At 37.4% G+C, this 22,117-nt stretch overlaps 1 protein-coding gene across 1 annotated transcript in view; it reads right to left on the bottom strand.

The window, feature by feature from the left end:
• TBC1D5 (TBC1 domain family member 5) overlaps nt 1-22,117 on the bottom strand; it is a 317,866-nt gene that overhangs the window by 178,021 nt on the left and 117,728 nt on the right. The window contains exons 5-11 of the mRNA XM_075212315.1: nt 17,643-17,732; nt 17,477-17,551; nt 15,220-15,287; nt 14,134-14,236; nt 5,431-5,519; nt 3,601-3,651; nt 1,438-1,507 (exon numbers count right to left, since the gene is read on the bottom strand). Coding sequence (XP_075068416.1) covers nt 1,438-1,507; nt 3,601-3,651; nt 5,431-5,519; nt 14,134-14,236; nt 15,220-15,287; nt 17,477-17,551; nt 17,643-17,732 — 546 coding nt within the window. The remainder of the gene's footprint in view (nt 1-1,437; nt 1,508-3,600; nt 3,652-5,430; nt 5,520-14,133; nt 14,237-15,219; nt 15,288-17,476; nt 17,552-17,642; nt 17,733-22,117) is intronic.

A 22,117-nucleotide genomic window follows, 5' to 3' on the forward strand; every position in this document is an offset into this window, starting at 1 on the left:
GAATTGGGGCACTACTGTGTGGCATAATATGAAGTAGGGGCACTACTGTGTGGCATATTATGAAGTGGGGACACTACTGTGTGACATATTATGAAGTCGGGGCACTACTGTTTAGCATATTATGAATTGGGGGCACAACTGTGGTAAAATATGAACGGGTGCACTACTGTGGTGTAATATGATCTGGGAGCACTTCTAAACACCCTAGGCTGTTCTAGACACATCCCTCCAGTGACGAGCTGTGGCACAGAGTATCCCTCTCTATGGTTCCCTGGATGCACACCCTAAATAAACACCTATGTCTACACAGACAGCAATGAAATACATGAGAGTGGGACAGTGAAAAAAATTATGTTGGCCTCATAGCAGAATAATATGTTTTATTTTTTTACCCAAAGCCCTGTAAGACTCTGAAGTTGCCCACATGCCTGCAATATTAGGTAATTGGCTGTGCTACTCCTCATAATAATAGTATCTAAACTCTAAATTAATTGAGTAATGAGTATGTTGAAAAGTGTAAATGGAAAGACAGAGCTATTAGCTTGTGTGCTGCATCACGTCCAATTTGGACGCATGAGTCTAGGAGTGTGTCCAAATTGCCCATTAATCCTGTTGTTCAGCGATTCTGTGTGTAGCCACCTTTAAACTCTTCCTGCAACTGTACACAAGATAGGTTCTATGTCAACCAATGAATTTAGCACACTTGTTTTAACTGTTGAAACACTAAATTAGAGCTTGTATAAAATATATATAATAGTGAAGTCAACCAAAAATACTGATATAGTCATAGAGAATACCGTTACAAAAAAAAAAATCCAAATAGAGATCTACGTAAATAACATTAGTCAGTGGCGGAACTACCATTGGTGTGGCAGGTGCCGTGCACCAGGGCCCATGGAGATAATGGGACCCGCTGCATGGCAGACGCAGAGGGTTGGGGGTCCTAGTTCCCTCCTCTTCGCACCGGGGCCTACAGCTCGCTAGTTCCACCTCTGCCCTAGGCCATATCAGTACTCCGCTAAAAACATTGTCGCCTTAAAGACAGGAAATTCTGTAGCAAAGTAAAGGTGTCAAACCTACTTAAACACTTTATAGCTTACTAATTGCCAAGCAACAGCACAGAAGCCAGTGAAGACTGGAAACCCAGTTGTTCTTATTCTATCAGAATATAACCAGTAATGTAACACTCATTCAATTTTTATTTACAATAAGCCAGTAGCAAGAAAGTGTGAGAAGTCATAGTAATTTATAAATAGCTATTTCTTCACACTGACAACTTTATATTGGTTATATTTTTTCTGCCTGTGGTTTACCACTAAAATTGAACTTTTAGAAGATGTTACTTTGGGCTTAGTAGTTCTAAAAATAAATCAATGCAAGTGAAAAATATACAGAAATACAAATATTACCTTCAGTGCACTGAAGTTTGTTTCTTACCTTGTGGGAATCTTGTTCATATGAGGAAAACCAGGGCTCTGCGCTTTCCATGAGGTTTAAAAACAAGGCACTAGAATAACAATATCTATATTACTATAGACCAAATATAATAAGCTGAACATGTAAATACCTTACTGAACTCAAACAATGGGGTCCAGGTAGAAACAAAAGACTGCTCAGGCTAGGGAAGCTCCACTGTGTAATAAAGCAGCCAATCAGAGTAGTTAGAAAAGGAATTGGGAGAGAGGGAGGGATAACATTCTCCCCTGCACACTACAACCTAGTTCCTATCCATGCAGTTCTCTCCTTCTGCCTGACTCCAATACCTTGCCACCAATACTTTTACAGACGAACCAACACATGAACAAAATTATTTGACATCAGATGACCCTCGCTTACTCATGGGTGGTGGAATAGGACCTGTCTCTTGTGGGTGTAGTAATAACCTTTACAATCTTACAGGTAATACAATATCCCACACACTTTGATGGCTCCCTGGATACGACAGTGTTCTTAAACTTTGAACAGGAAAGAACAGTATTAGCACTGTGCTGGGCCAGGTACAATTAATGTTCTCTTACTGCTGTTCACCAACTTGTATTCCAACATCAATAACACGACCCAAATTAAATATTAGAAGCTGAGGCATCTTTAATGTCCAATTTTTTCAGATAGTGAATGTTATATACTGAATCTGGAAATGAAGGTGTTAAAACACAAGGGCTGCACTGAACAGTAGAAGGTCAATGCAGTCAGGCTGTAATGCACTTTAGATTAAGCCTAAAACTATTTAGCTGGCCATGTACATTAATATCCTATCTTCAGATCCAATCGTTTTTAATCACATTGTAGAAAAATCATGAGGAGTTGGAATGATCATAAATAGGATCAAATGTAGATGTCTAAATCAATCAATAATATGATTGGGAATGGTGGATTTTTTTATCATCATGAACTGGTCGAATTGAAGTTCTTTTACAGCTGTGTAATATAATCACATGACAAAAAGCCAACGTTGTTATAAAGTGTGAAGCAATCGTTCATTCCCAATCTGACAAATGTTTTACAAATATGATCACATATATTGTAATTGAAGATGTAGCTGGCTAATTCTATAAAAGGGGCATATTCAAATGTCAGCGAGTTTTGTTTTTAGAGCGTGTAACTTTACCCGCAAGTCAATTCCATTGTTAATGCTACGGTTTGTTTTTTTCATGAAACGGTCCTCTCACACTCCAGTAGAAGGTCTATTGAAAGTATAGGGTGTGCGAGAGGCAGCCGCGTTAAAAGCTATTCAATTGTTTTTTAACGCGGCGGGTAAAACAGGCAAATATGCTGTTTTATCTCGCACCTCCTTGGGGTGTGTTAAAAATAAAAAACCTCTGAAAAGTAGTTGAAATCATGTAAAAATGTGGAAAAAAAGTTAAACTTATGTTTATCACTAATGCCTAACTAGTGTAAGTTGATTTTCTTGCAAAAAAATAATGAAATACAAAAATGAAAAAAATAAATAAATCACTAATTAATTATATTTATGTATGTTTTTGGTACAAATATGACTGTAGTATGATGATTGCATGGTAAAAAATAGTTCAAGTTAAAAATATGCTAAATAAAGTACTGTAATGTAGATATTATCAATGTGTAATGCAATCTAACGTATGTAAATGTATGCAAAATCTTTTTTTTGTCTTCTACATGACAGCGTTAAAACTCCCCTTCACTCTCCTAAAGTCCCGCAAACACAATTTTTAAAGCGCGGGGGCAGCGTTACCTCTTTTGCAATTGACTTGCATGAGTTTTCCTGCTGCTCTAACTCCAAGCGGTCGCTATTGCCGGCAAAAACCCGCTGCGGGGACAAAACAATCTCACTGACAATTGAATATGCCCCATTAACTTTAACATTTGTTGCATTTATGGCCAGACGTCAGTGTGCATGACTCCATGTGTGCCACCCAGTATCAGTTCCAAGTAAACTTATATCCACATTCACCCATACCATAAAAATTATCCTATACCAAAGACATACTTTACCAGGTCTATTTCAACTACTAAACCTCACATTGGGCAAAGCCTAGGTCACATTTAGTACAAAACAATAACAATTGTAAAATAAGGTAATTAACCGACTATTTTTAAGCATGGTAAAGGTTTCTAACTTACTAGGCATCATGTTCCAGGTAATCAGGATTTAAAAGAACTTTCATTTCATCACTGTAGAAAAAAATTACATGTATTAATAAGTCCTTTACTTTGCCTTCTACAAATGTCAATAACTTCTAGGTTAAAAAAAAAAGCTATTTTTAAGTAGTTTGTTTTGGAAGAGATGAAATAAGAAACAGATTTTTCTTAGTAACACGTACGGCAATCATTAATCCTTAGGTTAGTATAGTGCAACAAATAACACATTTATCAGTGGGAAAGAATCATTGGCATTTATTATTGCCAGCTAAGCAAGGAACTTAAAGAAGATTCACAACCCGGTATTTTCCTTACTTCCTATATGTAAATGGATTTTATAAATTTTGATAACTCTCACAATAAACTGATGTGTAAGCCAGTGTGAGCGGACAGGTTTGCTTCAATTAAATAAATAAAATCTTTCATATTTGTCTGAGATAATCATTTTTTTTTTAATGGAAACTAATAATAAAGGGTCAGCATGTAGTAGGACACAGACAATGTGGCCGCTATACCTCCTATAGTCTTACTCATCCTAGTAACTCCATAGCACCAATTTCTCTCTGAAAAGGTTACAAAAATATTTGCGATCCACTAGTTTGTAAACATGCACCGTATTCCTGAAAAAAATATGACTTGAAACATTTTCCAATTTAAACCACATGTAAGATCTATAAAGCAGTTTTCTCAATATTCCACCCATGTCTCTTCTGTCCACAAAATATGTGTGTTTCCTATAAACTTTCTGGTTCAGGATTAACAAAGGTATTGGAGTTTCTCCATCTCGACACTATCAAGTTGACTGTGGATTTATGAGAACAAAAGTCTTTAGCAATGGCGCTGTAATCTTTCCCAGCCTCGTGACCACTGACAGCTCTGTTAATGTAGTCCTTTGAAGTATCTTTTGCTGAGGGCATTACTCACTTTTACTAGCCAATGCTGTGAGGAGCAGACTCTGATGGTTACAACCACCCACATACTAACACCCAATTGTCATCACATTGGTCAGAGCGCCTGATTGAAAAAAAACCCCTTAATAATCTCTTGATATTGCAAGAACAGCAAATGTTGCATCAATGCATTTAATAAAAATATAAAAAATAAACTCCATAGTGTTGATGCACTTAGGCTGCTATTAAGAATTAGATGGAGTTTAGGTGAAATTACTTCACATGTACAGCAAATTGGGACACAGAAAAAAAAATGTAGCTTAGGATATGCTTGTAAGTGTCCCAATAACTCACATGAAAAAAAAAAAAAATGCGCAGAAAACTAAGCATATTGTGACATCAATATATTTATTTGCTACTTACTTTACTACTACTGAACTTCCAACAAAGTTTCTCCTCCATGCAGCTAATTGCAAATATTCACAACAAAGCTAACATCTCAATGCTATGTTAAATCAAGCTTTTGTTCATGAATACATGTCATTAAAAAGGATTTATAGACTTTCTCTTACTACTACAGGGTATGGGTTAACACAATGAGTGCAACAGGATCACTTCAAGTCAGCTGGTTCTATATGAGGTGTCTGTGGTCATTGTACACTTGATGTTCCCGAAATGTATGTGCTCAAAAATACTGCCAATATATATATTATATATATATATATATATATATATATATATATATATATATATATGCACATATACATATATGTATATATATATATATATATATATATATATATATATACACATATACATATATGTATATATATATATATATATATATATATATATATATATATACACACACACATACACACACACACTTTGAAACATTGAAAAGACATAGCTGTATCCTGACCTTGGTTGTGCAGCTTCACTTGCGTGCAAAAACGCCTGGTGATCACAGTGAAGTATGAACACTATAGGCGCCAAAAGTTCATGCATTCCCTGAAAGAGAGTAAAGGCATATATAAAAACCATCAGTAGCGAGTGGGTTCACAATAAATACTGCTATGGTTTAAATCACAATATGTATGAAAGGATGTTTGCCAGAAAACACCTATTGAAACCTCACGAATACACTGCCATTTGACATAGTTGTGTGGCAATATCTGCAACCATGTATTTTAGTAGTCAAAAATGATACTATTTCAAGTACCAGAAGTTGTTCCATTAAGTTACAGTCCAGCATAACGATTTTAATTATGCAACATCACTTTTTTGAAGTGTTGCTCCCCCTTAAGAGGACACCAAATCAAGCAAAATCTTACAAGTGAAGACCCTAGTAGCGAAAAGCCTTCTTCCAAATTCGAATAAGATTGGTAAGTTGCTTTTTAACTTTTATTTACTAACATAGTGAATTTTATATTTATGATTCTAAACTTAGCAAATGTATGCAAACTCAACTTTGCTATTTTGAAATCAATAATAAGAAGCTCTGCAAAAATCTTTAAAGGAAGAATAGTACTTAAAGAAAATGAAACCCTTTTCTTAATTATTTATAAATACCGGGTCTCTTTGTGAGCACCGGCACCATGAAGATACTTTTGGCTGAGTTATTAACATGACCTGAGCTGACATCATAGGTTCCAGAGATAGCTCAACAGAGCCACATGGTCCACTTGTCTTGACAGAACGGTGGCCAACCATCAGTAACCAAAAGATGATGACATTAATATTATCATTGCTTGAATACTGGAAAACTTAACAAAGGAAGTACTAACATTTTGTTAATCAGTAGGAGCATTACTAAGTGCCAATGCCAATTTGGCAGGCATATTAAAAAAAGATCCTATGCTGCACGTTACTTTCATTGCTATATTGGCGAACATTTCTAAACACAGAAAAAGAAAAGAAGAAAAAGAAGAGGTAAAGTAGAGGTAAAGTTTGTTTGTTTGTCAACAGCCTGTAGGCTCGCAAAATTGAACCTGTTCTTTATATGCCTATGTTCATTTAGCCCACCAAGCAGTCTTTATTAAAGCTGGAGCATCAGGCAGTCAAAGTTCATTAATACCATTTATGTAATCTATGCAGTTTCAATTAACTCAGCAAGACATTCTACTACATGATAACAGTCTCATTAATTCAATAAAACCCCATAACTATTAACAATATGGTCTATGTTAAACGGGGTGTCACCTACTCCAAAATAATGGCTTTAACAGCTTGTGAGGAGACTTAAGTTTTTCTCTTCTTTTAAATGTTATCAAGTTAAATATTCATTCCTTATGCAGAAAGGTGTTATTTCTCTGTAAGGCATCTTCAAGTTATCAAACCCAAGCAGGGGGTAATTAAGCTGTTTTAATTCTTACCCAGTAATAATATTACTTTCTAGTTCAGTAAATGACAGACTTTGTTTAAAATTATACACGGTTTCCCACTTCAATGCTTGGCGTGCCTGGGGTGTATTCACTTAACGCTGTTGGAATGGACACCGTTGAATAATTACGACCAAGCAAATTTATTAAAGAAAAAAAAAATAGCTCACCATTAATTTTTATTTGGCTTGACGATTCGTTTTCACATTGCAGTTAACATAGCTAGGAAATATGCATTTCCTAACTTGTTTATTGCTTAGTTAACGTAATTTGATTTTACAAAGTTCTTTAGTGTCTTTTCCCAATGTTCTCTGTCGAAAACTAATACAAAAACGGCATTAACTTGAAAATGAGACTCTGCTAGCAGACTCCCTATGTTTCTTCAAAACTTTGATGGCTGTTTAATATAAAAAGTTCTGTGCCAGCTTTTCTAATACTGGTTTAGTATATGCCTCTTTCAGGGGAGGGATGGCAAAGTTTAGCCCGGGGGGCAAGACTCACCTCAGTAGCCTATTAGGAACATTTTAAAGGAAAAAAAATACAGGTGGCCCAGTGACCCAGCCAAGGTGGCCCACTATGGGATCAGCTCAGGGGGTAGATGCCCTCCTATCCCTCCAGCACAGGCTGCCCCCCCCCCCCCCCCCAGCCCAGCTTGCCCCTGGCCTCTTTTTGCTTTATTCGCATATGCTTTTTTGTGTAACTTCCAGGAATGTCAATTCTTCCTCGTAACCCCACAAGTTCACTAGCAGTAAAATTTTACTTTGAGACAACTTACCTATTTATGACCCATATGCAATCTTCATCACATTATTTAATGAAGGCACCTGCCAGGCTCTTTTAGAGCTCATAATCACTGGAGTTTATTACCTGCATTCTACTACCTTTAAATGCTCATAAAACAGATGTAAACGGTTCTAACGCTACAAACCATTGTTTGTAATGTTAGCATTAGCAAGGGGTAGCGCTTACCTATCTATAACCCTTAATGCACCATTCATCATTTTACTTAATGAAGGCACCCACCTGGTTCCTTTAAGGCTCATACTCACTGGTATTTATCAAATGCATTATACTATCATTTTTAACGCTTGTAAAAGTATGTACATGGTTCTGACTCTACAAACCACTTGCAGCATTACCAATGTTCTGTTTGTGTTCCATTTTAGGATTATAGAGTCAGGGGAGGGCTGGCAAATTTTAGCTCAGGGGGCAAGACTCGACTTGGTAGCCTATTAGGAACATTTTAAAGGCAAAACAAATGCAGGTGGCCCAGTGACCCAGCTCAAGGTAGCCCACTATGGGACTGGCCCGGAGAACGGATGCCCCCCTGTCCCCCAGCCCGGCCTGCCCTGTATATAGTGTTCTATGTTTTGCATTTATGCAGGAAAACGCATTGGGAAAGCTTACACTGATCAGTACTAAAAAACACGATCACAACAGTAGTCATTATGTTACCTACAAATACTAGAATACTAGTTACAACCACACCCTCTATTCACTCTGGAAGTTTGAAACACAGTAATGATGGGTGAAGGATATTGGAGAAAGATGAAGATTATAATTTGTATACAACCAATCAAAGCCATTGTCAGACAAGGAATCATTACAACTACTTTTTAGCAGATATAACTGTTAAACTAAAGAAACAAAGTGAGTGCTTTCATTTTATAGAATGGTTTTTGACGTATAAGGATCATACATTTGGCAAATTGCTTAATATAATTTAAAATACCAAAAAGAATGCAAATTGTTAAAAGGGGTTAGTGTATCACTGGATGACAACATAATTTAAAGCCATCAGCAAGCAAATACTGAAGTAGTAGTCCTGTTCAAAGTTGCGTCACATGATTGGATATGAGTAAAGTATGATCACCTCACAGTCATGGGCAAAAGTTTTGAAAATGACACAAATATTATGTTTCACAAAGTCTGCTGCCTCAGTTTTTATGATGACAATTTGCATATACTCCAGAATGTCTTGAAGAGTGATCAGATGAATTGCAATTCATTTTAAAGTTCCTCTTTGCAATGACAGTAAACTTTATCCCAAAAGCAGCATTTCTTGCATTTCAGCCCTGCCACAAAAGGACCAGCTGACATGAGGTCAATCATTCTTTTGTTAACACTGGTGAGAGTGTAGATGAGGACAAGGCTGAAGATCACTCTGTCATGCTGATTGAGTCAGAACAGTCTTGGCTAACCTGTGACACTCCAGGAGTTGTGAAACTACAAGTCCCAGTATACCCTTCCAGCAATAAGTTGCTATATACTGGCAAAGCATGCTGGGGCTTGTAGTTTCACAATACCTGGAGTGTCACAGGTTAGCCAACACTGAGTTAGAATAACAGACTGGAAGCTTTAAAAGGAGGGTGGTGCTTGAAATCATTGTTCTTCCTCTGTTAACCATGGTTATCTGCAAGGAAACACGTGCAGTCATCATTGCTTTGCACAAAAAGGGCTTCACAGGCAAGGATATTGCTGCTAGTAAGATTGCACCTAAATCAACCAATTATCGTATCATCAAGAGCTTCAAGGAGAGATGCTCAATAGTTGTGAAGAAGACTTTAGGGCGCCCAAGAACGTCCAGCAAGCGCCAGGACCATTTCCTAAAGTTTATTCAACTGCGGGATTGGGCCACCACCAGTACAGAGCTTGCTCAGTAATGGCAGCAGGCAGGTGTGGGTGCATCTGCACTCACAGTGAAGACTTTTGGAAGATGGCCTGGTGTCAAGAAGGCCAGCAAAGAAGCCACTTCTCTCCAGGAAAAACATCAGGGACAGACTGATATTCTGCAAAAGGTACAATGATTGGACTGCTGAGGACTGGGGTAAAGTCATTTTCTCTGATGAATCCCCTTTCAGATTGTTTGGGGCATCTGTCCAGAGAAGGAAAGGTGAGCGCTACCATCAGTCCTGTGTCATGCCAACAGTAAAGCATCCTGAGAACAAAAGAGTGCGCTCACTCACAAATTTGGCTAAGAACACAGCCATGAATAAAGAATGGTACCAAAACATCCTCCAAGAGCAACTTCTCCCAACCATTCAACAACAGTTTGGTGATGAACAATGCCTTTTCTAGCATGATGGAGCACCTTGCCATAAGGCAAAAGTGATAACTAAGTGGCTCAGGGATCAAAACATCGAAATTTTGGGTCCATGGCCAGGAAAGTCCCCAGACTTTAATTCCATTGAGAACTTGTGATCAATCCTCAAGAGGCGGGTGGACAAACAAAAACCACAAATTCTGACAAACTCCAAGCATTAATTAGGCAAGAATGGGCGGCCATCAGTCAGTATGTGGCCCAGAAGTTGATTGACAGCATGCCAGGACGAATTGCAATGTAATTGTCAATAAAAGCCTTTGACACTTATGAAATTCTTGTAATTTTACTTCAGTATACCATAGTAACATCTGACAAAAAGGTCTATAAACACTGAAGCAACAAACTTTGTGAAGACCAATACTTATGTCATTCTCAAAACTTTTGGCCACGAGTGTACAATCCCTGTTCCAGTCTCACCAAGAGGATGGAAGATAACAAGCATGGGGTCACGCAAAAAAAACAACAAAAAAAACCCAGTATGCACACTTCCTTTATAGAGACTACCAGAGCTGTGTGGGGTAATGCAAAATATTTTGTATAAAGGTACAAAAAACATACATGATACATTACATTCAAGTGTACTGTGTCGCAGCGCAGCTGTAAGCACAATACACCATGAAACATAATCATACTTTTTAGTACATTACAAGAGATCCGGTACAAGGTATAAAATCTTACACTATAGATCAAGTACTCCACTAAGCATGCATCACTTAAACAACACAAAAGTTTCAAACAAGCAATGGATGTGAGGTGGGAGGTAGGTGATGAGGAAGGGGCGATCACAGGCCAGAAGCTGAATTGAAGGACAGACACAAGAGGAGGGAGAAAAAATTAATTATTGTACCATTACACAAAATAAAGATACAACTTACAGGATTCCAGTTTAATGGTAACTGGACTGTAAGACCCCAGTCCACTATACTACAGTAGTAGAAGAATGTACAAACTTACACAGAGGGTCAATTGAAGATTTACTGAAATAAATGACTCCCTGACAAGCCTGGTAGTGTACAGCAGCAGAGAAGTCCAAGGTTTTGGTCTCAGCCAGTTTTATTAAGCAGAGAAAGAAAAGAAAACCTCAAAATAAACACCTTACTTATCTGGCTATAGCTAAACATATGTCATTCCTGCCTATCAAACTAAACAAAAACATAAGCACTTCCAGCACATATATTTACTTACAACCAATATCAGGCTTTCTCTTTTAGAGAATCTGCAGTCTCTTCCCTCAGACAGAGCAAAGGCTGAGACTGATCGGACATCTCTTTAAACACCTCTCACAGGTGCAACCATTAACCAGTCTACTGTCAGATTGGCAGAACAAAAGACCCAGACATGGACTTGTAAATGGAGCCCACCCTTCTCTCTCTAATTACACCCTAGGGACCCTTACCTGCTTTTCCCTAAAGCTGAACACACTCTTTTGAGAAGCTCCTTCCCACAGAAAACAATCTCCCTGGGATTTTTAAAACATATAGGTCAGAAAAAAGGGAGAAACACATCTGCCCAGAAACACTATTCTAGAATATTTGTCACAATATCTATCCATATATACTCACTATCATATTTACCACCCAATGAGAAGTCTTATTTCTTTATAATCCAGTAGGACTAAAACAAAAATCCACATGAAATAAAGCACAAAGTTGAATGATGAGACTCCCAGTCTTCAATTGACCAGGAGCGTAATTAGCCGCTCAGCCAATCAAAATCAGCTAGCATGCTTGTGATTGACTGAGTAGCTATTGACACTCCCAGTGAATTCATCAGTAATTTTGCAGCAGGGCTCCAAGTGAGCAGTTTGAGTTTGATTTTGATTATTTTACCATGACTGAATTAGCCTGTGTAATAAAAATATATATTTTTTTATTAAATAGGTGTGAGAAAGGTTGTATTTCAATCAAATTAAATTTTACAACTCTTTTGCTTTACTTACATTTTGTACTATTTTAGTATAATAGAACAGGGTCTTATGAACCCCTTACCATTATAATGGGACCACTAAGATGTCAAAGATTCTGGTTATACCTGCTGCAGTTTCCCTGTTAATAGTAGGAGCAGCGGAATCTGACAACTCAAGAGGACCTCACATTGTAGCTTTCACCAAGCCATGGTGCTACAATCACCGTTTTGGTGGGTTTTATAGGTATATTAGAAGTTCTGGCGATAAAAACAAAGTGCAAGTTAATAAAATGAACAGTGTGGCGACTATGTAGTATATCTAATGACTGATTGCTATTCATGTATGACAATGTATTTTGTATGTAACCTTGTAATATAATCTCAACGTGTGCTTTGCTAGATGACATGAGTTTGAACTTATGCAAGTACCAGTAATCTTTTGAAACTAGCCAGGCCCAGGATAGATAAGGGTCTTGGGGAAGTTTGAACCCAAAGTTGTAAACTATCGTTGAGGAAAAAAGGGTTTAAAATCTTCTGCTCTTAGACATCAAATGGTTCTTTTGAAATGTGCCTTTCTCCTCAATGTGTATTCCTCACACGTCAAATGGTGAACTATTTTATTTTCTGAAACTCTTTTGTGCAAAACCTATTGTATGTCTGTTTATTACCTTTTTGTAAATAAGCCTTGGAAACATTTTTCAGATTAAACATATTTCATCTAGCGTGCTGTTGAAGTCAAATAATTGGATATAGTCGTTTCAAATTAATATCTATCAATCTGATTGTCTTTGTCTGAAAATATGCAAATAGCACGCTACGGCGTGGAAGGGTGTATTTAACCACAACACGTGCAAACTCTTGTACACACATTTAGACTTACACATTCACTTGTAATTAGTTAACTTTAAAATAGTTCCAACACATTTATAGTCATTTATGATCAAATATAGCAGAGTTTATAGTTAAATATATTAATGTTAAGTATACTTTAGTGAGATCTAAGGTTCAGGATACAGGAAGCATATCATGTCTAGTATCATTCTAATCTCCTATTTATCCGCAGACGTCCGGTTCTATTGTCTAAGACATCGCTCCTTGCGTATGCAAGTTATGGATTATAGGAAATAAATGATCACAATGGTATTGTGTGTGTAATGCAAATAGACCAGTTTGAACTAGCTCTTCGGTGGGAAGATTAGTATGCATCTGTTGGAGAGCTGACCCTCACCCTTGGAGGGCATCGTTTGAACTGACCAATGACCTGCATTTCATTGGACTGTCCTGAAGCCTGAACCTATGCAAACATGCCAAATCATCACTATTATGTTTGATGTTATGATCATGTTTCAATGTAACACCAACTGTATATAAGCAGGAGCACTGGGACCCACAGTCAGTCTTTTTGACTACAGACTTCAGGACTGAATGACTGTATGCTGGATCCAGAGCGCCTGCGAATCTAATCAGCTGTACTTATTTTATTGAATTGTTACTTTGCTACTTTTTGCTATTAAACCGCATTGTGAGTTGGAACCACACTATTTGAAGTGGACAATCTTCATTGAATAGCGACTAGACGTACATAACAGTACTCTCCGTGATTGTTTGTGAACTTACGAAGCCCAGGTAGACTCATGCTACATGTGTATGTGATTTAAGTGTGAAACATTAATAAGTGGTTCTGGTGAACGTAAGGGCACCATAATAAATCCTTTGTAGTGGCAGAAAAGGTGTATTCATTGTTAATTAACTAAGGTAACACCAGTCCCGGCCAGCTGTTCAGATTGCTGTATCTGGGACAGACTGGGCATTCGTGACATACAGTATTAATACAGATTGCTTGTCTGAAGAACAATCCGGCTATAATGTATACTCAAGGGTAGTTGTCTAAAATTTGAACGTATGTTATATCTATTATCAGGTGTGTACCACAAGAAGATCATTTGCGCCTTTAAGTCTATATGTTTGTAAATTAAAAATTCCCAAATGTAAAGGTCTATTAGGGGTAGTTGTAATGATGAAGGTATCTTCTGTAGGTAGTAAAAAGAAAGGGATGCTGTAGAATAGCTTAGCATAGAATAATGAGAAAGCAAAGATTGCAAATGTACATAATTATTTTTCACATTTATCTCTATTGATCCCATTAAGGAAACAAAGTGTTTCATATTTCACATAATGTACTGTACAGCAATAATCAATAAGACAATGCATTCTATAGGTATAATATATATCCTACCTGCTTATAAAGCAAATGCTCATTTTCTCTTGCATAACAGAAAAGTACATCGGTAAGGATTTTTCTCACATTCTCCTGCTGGAAGAACTGCATTTCAGGAAACCTGAAAAGACCCATTTACAATATGAATGCTAAGCAATATTTATCAACTTCATTTGGAAAGCACTGGAAATATCACTTTTTAAACTAAATTGTTATACAGAACAGTCACTTCAACTGTACCTAATAAACCATGTGAGATATTCCAGTTATATTTACAATTATGATTAAAATTATACTATTTTTACTATTCATCTTACAGAGATATATCTCTCTCTAGAAATCCTTGTTATTTCCTCTACTGGGACGTAATGATTTATTTTTTCAAATTATATTTCTATACAATTGTAACATAAACGGATGTCCTGTATGGCATTACAGAGACTATGGGGGTAAATTAAACTGCAGAACTAAAAATGTCTTTGGCTCATTCTCAGAAAAAAAAACCTTTTTTTTTTTCAGTAAAATGAAACAAAGTCTCACTGACATAAAAAATTAGTAAGCAAATACTTTCCAGAATGGACACTTCTGCAGAACACGGACTGCTTTTATAATCTGTTATTTAAATACAACATATTTATCTAAAAAATATGAAACTTCACTGCTATTCTAAAAAAAGGTGTCAAAAGTACATATAACTTAATTTAAAAAAGAAAAACCTTAACCAGCAGAAAAAAATTCTAGGGAGTACCTTCTTTCTATCCTTGTGATAACTGTAATAACTGTACACATGGATTTCTGAAAAACTAAATATACATACCTAATGGCTGCTTAACAAAAGTGTCCATCTGCTCATGATAGTGCAACATTATTATTATGCTGCTCCCATTTCATTATGATGTCACAGTTACCAACAATCCAGAACAGATCTTGCCTAAGTGAACATACTACCATTCAGAAATGACTTGGGTTTGGTGCAGAGAGATTAACACGATTCCAGTGGTAATTATTTGCTAATAGTCAGAAAGGGATGTACAATACAATACTTAGCATGCTATATTGTTTAACTATTAAATAACTACAATAATTGAAAATGCAAATACATACGTTCTTTTAACATCTTGCTCCACCATTGCTCTGAGCTCTTTATCTTGAAAAAATTTATTCCAGAGACTCTAGAAATTAAACATTGGATATTTAATATAAATTATGACTGGAAGACTTCATTATTTTAATTATCATTATCTGAAGAGACATTAAACACAGCTTGCAGCCACATTAAAGAGTAGTGATGGCTAATCAGATAACACAAGATCACAGGATCTCACTGGCCCTTAAAGGGCTACATTATTTGATGTTCTAATAATCTATTATTATTAACTATACAACAGCTTCTGGTCATGTTCAGTAATCCTTGTATAAAGTGAACTGCAACCACATAAAAAAATGTCAAAAATCACTTTTTAAATGGGCTGTACCATACTGATGTGGTGGAAAATACATGAATAGGTTTTACATACATGTATCGCTATTAAACGAAGGTTGAGAGCAGCAAAATTAAGGGACACAACAAATGTTTCTGACAGTGAATGGTGCCGCCTCAGGCAGCAAACAAACTAGGCACATGCCTGTTTGTGAATCAAAATCATAGGCCAACAGTGGTTTTATTTGTTGTTTTAATTTTTTAAAGAGAATGGGGCCTATTCAATTCGGCCACGTTATTCTAGGAATAATGCGGCACTAAATAGTATTACCGTTAATATAGTAACTGTAACCTGGATTTCTGAGCCACAAGCAGAAATCAGCGTTAAAGATCACCATACTAACGGTAATAATGTGCACTATTACTGTAGTAACGGTAATAATGTGCACTATTACTGTAGTAACGGTAACAATGTGCACTATTACTGTAGTAACGGAAATAATGTGCACTATTACTGTAGTAACGGTAATAGTGTGCAGACCGCGTTACATTCGGCAGTAACGCGGCCAACTGAATTACCCCCATAATGTGGAGGCAGTGTGCTGTATGAATATCTGAAGATTGACATGATGGGAGAATGGGCTGCTGCTGTCACTGTGCTTGGTGATTTGGGAATTAGAGAGTGTGCGTGTGCTGTGAGCATTTTTCCCAACTGTACCGATTTCAGTGGTACAGTCCAAATCCCAGGGCTCTGTCCCGCCTGCTGGACATATTTGTCATGCGGGTGTGAATGTTGAAGGAAGGGAGGTATCTAATGGGCAGCCTATCACTTTACAGCGCTAGGCAGTCCTTTTGGGGCACGGCCACGCCCCCATCGTGACATGAACACGGCATCTGTCCCGCTGGCAGGAGGTATGTGTGTTCATATTTGAAAACTGGACACTAGGACTGTCTTTATTACATGTGTCACATTGGTCAAAGCATGCCTTTATGTCAAAGTGCACCTAGGAAACACATCTCATTCAAAGAATAGTCCGAGATCTGAAATACACCATCGGCCACCAGAGAGGGGGTCTAAGAGCTGAAAAATTTTGCGCCAGTAAATGGTAGGAGTTGAGGGAGTTCCTTGCTGAAATGCCGATTAAGCTTTTGAAATCGCCTATTTTGTACTAAAGTGCAGAATCCAGATTTATGGTACATAATTATATGAATAAAGGTGTGGAGAGGTCATATTTACAGGGAGTTCCCTGCTATACCAGAGCATGCACAGGAATTACATTTTCCACCACCTCTGAAGTCCTAGGGATTGCTCCTATTTTTATTATGGTGTGCACTTCTGTGGAAAAGCACAACATGGTGGTATTCAACCAATGTATTCAAAAGCTAAAATAAGTGAACATGTCATAAAGACAGTTATGATGTCCCCTGATTCTTCTGAATAATTTAAGCAACATCTGAGGCTAAACTAAGAAGTAGTTCAGGAATTAAATAAATGAAGGGGACAATCTTAGCATGGTAGTAGCTTGGACTCTGAAGTGACTTTTTACTGTTTCCATCGTTCGTGCAGAGTAAGCACCAGGCTGCAAAGCTAGATGCAGGCTGATTTTACACGCGGTATTTCCAAACACAGTGAAGTGGACGTGAACCTTGAAATGCGTTTTTTACTAAGCACAATTGTGTACATACAGAGGCATTGTGGGGCTGCAGAGTTTGCAATTTGCAATTGGATCTTATAGAAAAGATGACCAACCGATTTCTACAATCCTCAAACACAGGGCTTCAGTGCACATGTGCCAGCCTCTACACATGACGTCCTCTACAGATGGTCCAGCATTACAGCTCTCAACCCCCTCAAATGGTGTTATGGGGCCAGCGACTGAGTACACCCCTGGTTGGTAGGAAGAGTTTACATTAACAAGCATTACAGTAACGTCTACTTACCCCCTCATCCTGTGACAATGGATTATTTATCATTAAGTCTTGCTGTCCAGCAGCTTTCCGGGGATTTGTAATATGCTAAATTAAGGGAAAACAGAACATCATCACATTTCCTTCAAATGAACACTGTTACAAGGCAGCACTGGATATTAGTGGAAATATCACTTACTATTTCCTTAATCTTTTTATACCGTGTTCTTAACTGCACCGTTTTACTTATCCATTGGCTTCTGTCTTGGGGTAAAGCATTTAGAAACAGCTGCCAATAAAAATGGAAATGTGTTATAAAATAAGCTTAGGAAAGGACATCGATTGTCAGGGGAAAAAATAATACATAGAAAATAAAGCTGCAAGAAAATGAAAGTAGTAAAAATATTCAGTACAGATAATGTTTGATAGGTGGGACTCTAGCACAACGTTCTTTAAAAATACTTAGCTTGAAACCGTATTAGACAGCTCACTGAAACCTCCTATAGAGTATTTTTGCAGTATATAAAGGGATAGACTGGAAATACATGAGCAGTCAAAAGTGGAGTATGACAGGGGGGGCACGTGTTTGTTTTTATAATACTAATAAGAAATCATATTTCAAAAGGGGATCATTTACTCATGACTGTAGAAGCAGAAGTACATGACAGTACTCATAGTTGATAAGGTTGAAAAAAAGACACCAGTCCATCAAGTTCAACCTATTTTGGATCTCCTGCGATCCTGCACTTATATTTGAAATTGATCCAGATTAAGCAACCGCCAATCTGTTTCAATTGTGAAAATCTCCCTAGACTAAATATTGCAGTCCTATTTTTACCCTATATCCACTACTATCCTTCATTTTAATTAACGGTCGTATCCCTGGATACACTTTTCCGCTAAAAATTTGTTTAACCCTTTCTTAAACATATCTATTGAATCTGCCATCACAACCTTCCCTGGCAATGAATTCCATATCTTGACTGCGCTTACTGTAAAAAACCCCTTCCTTTGCTGGTTGTGAAATTTCCTCTCCTCTAACCATAGGGGGTGACCGCGTGTCCTGTGTATAGTCCTTGTTGTAAAAAGTTCCCATGAAAGATCTCTGTATTGACCCTTAATGTATTTGTACATAGTAATCATATCTCCCCTTAGATGCCTCTTTTCTAAAGTAAACATGCCTAAACTGGCTAACCTTTCCTCATAACTTAATGACTCCATACCCTTTATCAATTTTGTCACCCTTCTCTGAACCCTTTCTAGTTCCAGATTATCTTTGTTATAGAGTGGTGCCCAGAACTGTACTGCATATTCAAGATGAGGTCTTACCAACGATTTATACAGTGGCAAAATTACACTGTCTTCCCTTGCATCTATGCCCCTTTTTATGCATGCCAATACTTTATTTGCCCTTGCAGCTGCTGCTTGACATTGAGCACTATTGCTAAGTCTACTGTCTACGAGCACTCCCAAATCCTTTTCCATTATAGATTCTCCTAAATTAATTTCATTTAATTTATAGATTGCGTTCTTGTTTTTGATCCCTAAATGCATAACCTTACATTTATCTATGTTAAACCTCATATTCCATTTGGCCGCCCAATCCTCCAGTTTATTTAAGTCCCTCTGTTGAAAAGCTACATCTTGCTCTGATTTTATTACCTTACAGAGTTTAGTGTCATCTGCAAAAATAGAAACTTTACTAACATGCATGCAGGGAGAAAGGCCCTATTAGGTATAGGGAAACCATCCCAAACAAAGCATTATTAATAGATCCACATAGAATGGATCCAATAGCAATTGCTGTACAAGTAAATATTAGGTTCTGTCTGCATCACATTAGAAAGACCTATTGGAGCATCTAAACTGGTAAAAATAAACTGGAGCAAAAATAAAACTGATTAAAAAATAGTATTGAAGCCCTGGATTACATTTGCCTTCCCCACTCGCGTGACTCCATAATTGTTGAATATTGTGATCTATATTGACCCTTCACACTATAATCAACAACTTAATCAGACTCTGTCTTTTAACCCCTTTTCCTTTCTTCCCCTCCGTTACCCTCTCCTTTTAACTTAAGTTTAATTTTGTTTAAAATTACACAATAACAATGCTCTTGGTCTTGCTTTGTCTTTTTATTATTGTTATGTTGTTCAATATTTTGTTTTGCTTATTTATTCTGTTTGTACAATTTGTCATTTCAAAATAAAACATTTAAAACAAAAAAAATCATACCATTTTTACTGACCCTATAATTACTTCAACCCTTGATTAAAGCATACACATCTCGTATCCCCATACTTGGAAGAATAAATCAACAAAATCTTGATGTAGCCAAAACGTCCCTATCTATTGTCATATAATAAAATATATTTAATCTAGTATGGTAAGAAATAAAAAAACCTATTTTTCCTGAAAAAAATATATAACATCAGTAATATGTATAGTTAGAATAAAGACTTGGAAATAAAAATGTTGTTCCGATTAAGCAAACACAGCCGGGTCCTGATTATCCAATAAGCTTACTAGGCTGCAGCCTAGGACGCAAAATTTTGGTGCAAAATTGTGACAGGGAGAGGAGTAAACAGAAATTAATTTGAAAATATAAGACATACTTGTCAACTTTCCCTGAATGTCAGGGAGACTCCCTGAAATAGGAGTGTTCTCCCTCACTGCCTGAAAAGTCTGGCATTCTCCCTGATGCTGAGCCAGTACAAGACGTGGTTGGCTTCGCCATCTATGGCATTATGACACAGTTCAGAAATTGTGTCCTATGTCCATGTATTGATGCCTACACTTCAGTCTCTAGAGAGTCATTAGCTGCTTTTCTTTAACGCATACTTGCCCTGCTCTCCCAGAATGTCCAGGAGACTCCTGCATTTCTGGGAGACCTCCTGGGCTCCCAGGAGAGCAGGGCAACCTCCCGGTTCTCGCCCCTGCAATAGATAAGTTGGGGGGCTTAATGACGCAAATATTGTGTCATCTTAGGGGCGGGGCCAAAATGATGCGATTTGTGAAGCCCTGCCCCTGCACGCTCACCTCCCCTGGGATCTCCCTGAAGCCAACGAGGAAAAGTTGGCAAGTATGATATAAGAGCATAGTTGTTCTCTAAAATAAAAAGAAAACATGAATGAAAAATGTAGTAAGGTTTTAATCTTGATGTATTCCCATGTTAAAGGCTGAAGTCATCATCCTTGTGTGGGCACTTGTGGTTAAATGAATAGGAGAGACTAGGATGAGACAGGCATAGACATTACAGCCCCCTCCCCCTCCACATTTTCACTCTCAGAAGGGCTTGTTCATGTCTCCATTCTGCTATATAGTTCTGTTTTTAATGAAATTGAAATGAGCGTCAAAATTGCTGAGAGTCTTTTAAAAATCTGAGTGGTGCTGAGCTTCGAAAACACGGGAACTTAACCGTTAGTCGGGAGTAAGTTTTACCTATCGCTTACTAGCCTGGCGTAGAAGGCGGGGGTACGCTATGAGCATATTAGCCTAGAGCTACCTGAACACCTAATCAGGTCCTGATTCAGCCAAAAATGCAAAAATTGTTCCTGTAATTAAGGTTATAAACTAACTCCAGTCAAGAAGGAATTAAATCAAAAAAGGTATACACATGCCTCTACTATAATAATGATATTACCTCGCAAGACAAAAATATGGATTTACCAGCAACGTAAGGAACTGTATTTCTTAACCTGGACCCGAAGATACAGAACAGTTACTGGGGCCAAGGATCTGGAGACCCACAACATTCTACTGCCTATGCTGTGGTCCCCAATCCTGATCAGCTCTCATAGGACGTCATCTTGCTAATTATTTTATGTGTGTCCATAAAAACAGGCACAACAGTGGGAAAATAGTGCGTATGGTCACAAAGCTGGAAGAAACAAAAAAAAAAAAATGAACCCCATTAGTGTATTCTTCTTTGCTGTAGAAATAGACCTTATTTTATGGCTGGATGATTTACTCTGCAAGAAAGAATATATTTTAAAAATGACATTTAACAGTGTCATCTCTATAGAGTGCTTTAGGTTAATTTTGCCTAATTATTATGTTTCTTTTGGTATCAAGTATAGCAGAATTAACCTCTGCAGTGTGATGTACCATCTGCTAACAACAGTAAAACATGCATGTCTGCATGTGGAGTAATCTAAGAACTGCACAATACGCTCAGTGCATATTATGTCAATGTCCAGATTGCAATAGGAGCTTAGTTGAGGTTGAAGAAATGAAGCTTATATGCTGTATTTAGGGTTGCACAGCAACTTGTATCAACACTGTATGGTATTCTTGATACACTTTAAGCATTTTCTGCATTTATTCAAAGTTCTCCAAGATGTCGATGTTAATTGGCCAAGACAGGGGTTGAGTTCAGTGGGAACTGAGGGTGCCCAGGACATGAGAACCTCACAGTCATGATAGTTGTGGGTGTTTTAAAAATAATTAAAAAAGTAAAAACAACTGGCATTGTTCTTTAAGTCCAATACACAGTAGGCATGTATGCACAGGTCTGTCAACTTATTTTTATTTTTTCTTAACAGTGAGATAGCTGGAAACAAATCAATGAGGCATATGTCGCCAAGTGAAGAGGACAACTAACTTTAACGGCCCTACACAATGCCATGTAATGAAGCAATTCAGGGGCCTCCCGTATATTCTGGGACAGTAAGT

This window comes from Mixophyes fleayi, chromosome 5 (assembly GCF_038048845.1).
Source record: "Mixophyes fleayi isolate aMixFle1 chromosome 5, aMixFle1.hap1, whole genome shotgun sequence".
Taxonomy (NCBI): Eukaryota; Metazoa; Chordata; class Amphibia; order Anura; family Limnodynastidae; genus Mixophyes; species Mixophyes fleayi.